The 3402-nt window shown below is 36.3% G+C and overlaps 1 protein-coding gene across 1 annotated transcript in view; it reads right to left on the reverse strand.

Moving 5' to 3' along the window:
* Positions 1–3329: 3329 nt before the first annotated feature.
* LOC102468628 (keratin-associated protein 20-2-like) overlaps positions 3330–3402 on the reverse strand; it is a 232-nt gene continuing 159 nt past the window's right edge. The window contains exon 2 of the mRNA XM_014590433.1: positions 3330–3402. Coding sequence (XP_014445919.1) covers positions 3330–3402 — 73 coding nt within the window.

Raw genomic sequence — 3402 nt, forward strand, 5'->3', positions numbered from 1 at the left:
TGTGATGCCTCTCTTTCAGAGTCTGGCTTGCTTCACTTAGCAGTAAATATTTTATATATCTTTTTCTCCAGTCTTTGTTATTGTTGTCTTTCTGTTTCTCTCTCATACATATATCCCCATACACACTCAAACAGAAAGAGCAAAAATAACATAAGCAAATTCATTTAATGTAATAAAACAAAATTTACAGAGATATATAGTTAAACATGAAATTTATTTTCTCACACAAAGTATTGAATTGTCAGAAAAGCATGATGTATTTTTTTTGCATAGAAAAACAGAAAAACATTCTCCTCTAGGAATTTTGGAAATGCATGGTAAAACGAACATATAAGGGAAGCTAGAGTAAAACTTTCCTGTAAATTGTAAGATATTAATTGATTTTGATCAATCAAAATGTGGCATATTGACTAATTTGTATTACTTTTTACCCGGAAGTCAGCAATGAAATTGGCTTTTTTTTTTTTTCTTTTTGATAGTGAATTTGGCCATAGGTCATGTATACTCACTGGAAAGAGAGAAACTGAGAAATTCCCTTTCAGGGACACAGCCATGTCACGATCCCTTCTCCTACATTCTCCTCTAGGAATTTTGGAAATGCATGCACACATGTCCGTCATATTTCAAGCCTCCAGATTCCTTACTTGAACCATGGTTGGCCATGTGGGAGTCCAGCATCTTAACTGTTATGCCACCTGCTCATCCTAAAATTGGCATTTCTGATTTGAGTGTGGTGATGGGTTAGGAAATACAAGTGGCAGAGAAGAGTAGGTTAAGCTGCTCAGGAAGAACCTTGGCAGAGTTTAGACAACCAGACTATTACACTGTAAGATGAGCATCTCTAACCAGAGTCTGGGCACCATAAGTATTATCATCATTGCTCATGTGATCAGAAATCAAAAGTTCTGTCAAGTACCCAGATATACATTCCCTCAGACTGAATGTCACCAACTGCACATTGTAGAGTCTTTTAAATAATACTCTGTTGTTGCTCACACAAGCCATGAGTGGTGCCATCCTTGTAATGCAGGCTAATCATTGAAATTAACTATCATCAGCTGCACTGGCCCTGTAACCTAGTGGTTAAGTGGATACCACATGGTCAACTGATGGACACCACAGGCTTGGTTTAATTCCCCACTGCTCTGCCCCCTAACCCAAACCCCAAACCATCACCATCAACAGCTTGAAAAAGACGGTGGGCACATTTCCAACAGAATGGAGAAATGGAGGAAATAGAACTGTAGCATGACCATGCTCTATTGGGAGTTTTCTCTCTCTCTCTCCCCTCTCCCCCTTGTGAGTATATCCATCATCTGTTGGTTAAAGGGGAAAATGTCATCAACTCACATGGAGATGATGTGTTTTTGTTTGTAATATAATAATACAGATTTGTCTTTTGTTAAAAAGCAAGTGCAGGGATTGGTCAATGGTGCAGATGTAAAACAGGGCAAAATGTGAGGTTGAGTCACAGGGGAAGGTTCTGGGTTTATATCTGACAACCCACCTGAGTACATTGGGCACACACATGCCTATAATCTGGGGCTGGCTGAGCTAGGGGTGGATCATGGCGTTAAGACTCTGTTGGAGGTGTGCCTATCCATCTCTGTTTCTCTCTCATGGAAGAAATAAACAAAAAGAAGTAAAAACATTTTTAAAACACAAATTGCAAGGTTAGCCAGTGGCATGGTGGTAAAGGTGGCTGGGTCCCTCATGCCCAACTGTGTGTTTGGAGTCCTAGATCTAGCAGTTCTCCAAAAGTAGGGGGAAATGGAAAAGAAAGGATTGTGGCATGACTGTTCCCTACTTTGTCACTTTCCTTTTGTCTTTCCTTGGCAATTGCACATGCCTTATGATGATTATTTTTTTTAAATGTAATCTGTTTTATGGCCAAACAAAGTGATTAGTGTCTAGAGCATGTCTATCATTTGGGAAAAAAAGACCTCCCCGAGCGCAGTTCTTCATAGCTCCTACCTGATGATTTTCTATGTTATTCTTTTTATACACAATGTCATAATTTGGACAATGAGACTTTGGAAATGTACATGTGTATAAATTCATATAGTTCCAATTTCTGACATGGTGTCAGTTGAATTAATAGAATTCATTAAAATTATATCCTTGCTATGCTTTAACATTAAACAGATAACATTTTATCATTTAGGTATTTGCTGAGGGCCTACTATGTATAGTCACTTTTAATTTAGTGTATTATATTACTCCCAGTACTGTTATATACTTCCCCATATGATCTGTTTTCTCATTTACAGCATTATGTACTATAGGATATAACAATGTGGGGCAGCAGGTGGCATGGAGGTTGGAGTGCTGAACTCCCACATGGCTGACCACAGTTTGAGTCCTGGAGAGGGCAGGTTGCTTTCTTACTTTCCCTCTCTCTCTCTGTACTCAGTGAGCACATGTGCCCTATAGCAAAATTTAAAAATATAATAAATAAAATTAAATAAATAATTTAAAAAATAAAGATATAACCATGTTGCAAAACCATTTAAAATATTAGAATATCTCAGGAAAGCTACTTTAAATTGAAATATTTTCACTAGATACCTCCAAAGTTGGGATGTACACAGATATCTCCAAAATATTTGGATCAAGACAATCGGGTTTTACATCCCAATAACATATGAACATACAAAAAATGGTTGGGATTTAGCAGTAAGGTTGTTAGGTTTTATATGATATATCTTGATTAACAAATAAAGAACAGATTAATAAATAACAGATAAGTCACAGACAAACTAGTAACTTCACTCAGACCCCTTTAAAGACTGACTCTAAAATTAAGAGGATTGGGAATGAAACTAGAACTGTTTTTATAGTAAAATGAAAACATATGTGAAGTTCAAAGGGTCTAAGTGTCATTGTCACTTCAGATTGCTCCAAAGACAGTATTCTCTTTTCCTTTTTCTTTCATATGTTATTCTTCCTCATCCCATTTGCCACTATACCAACACACACATATACACAAAAAGGAGAAGATAAATCAATTTGAATGCTACAAATCAATATTTAAATGAAATAAATTTTTATTAAAATAAACTTTGAATTTTCTTACATAAGTTGATCAAAAATGTAAAACTTTTAATAACAATACAATGTCAAAAATAAAACTTTTCAAAAAATGTGTGACACATTTCAATGACTCTAAATAAGGCTTTTAGATTCCCACCTATTTTCCCCCTAGCTACTTCAGGATGATGTTAACAATGCAGAAGATACAAATGAATTATTCTATTAAGCACCATGGAGGCATATTCAAGAAGCCTGTGTAGAGGCAATCAGTAGAATGAGTTTTTAATGGAAGTTTCTCAGTAGAATCCAGAAGACCAGTATCTTCTATAGCAAGATGGACGGCAGCAGCCATAGCCATAGCCCCCCAAG

The sequence above is a fragment of the Tupaia chinensis genome, unplaced genomic scaffold, assembly GCF_000334495.1.
Source record: "Tupaia chinensis unplaced genomic scaffold, TupChi_1.0 Scaffold000443_1, whole genome shotgun sequence".
Classification (NCBI taxonomy): domain Eukaryota; kingdom Metazoa; phylum Chordata; class Mammalia; order Scandentia; family Tupaiidae; genus Tupaia; species Tupaia belangeri.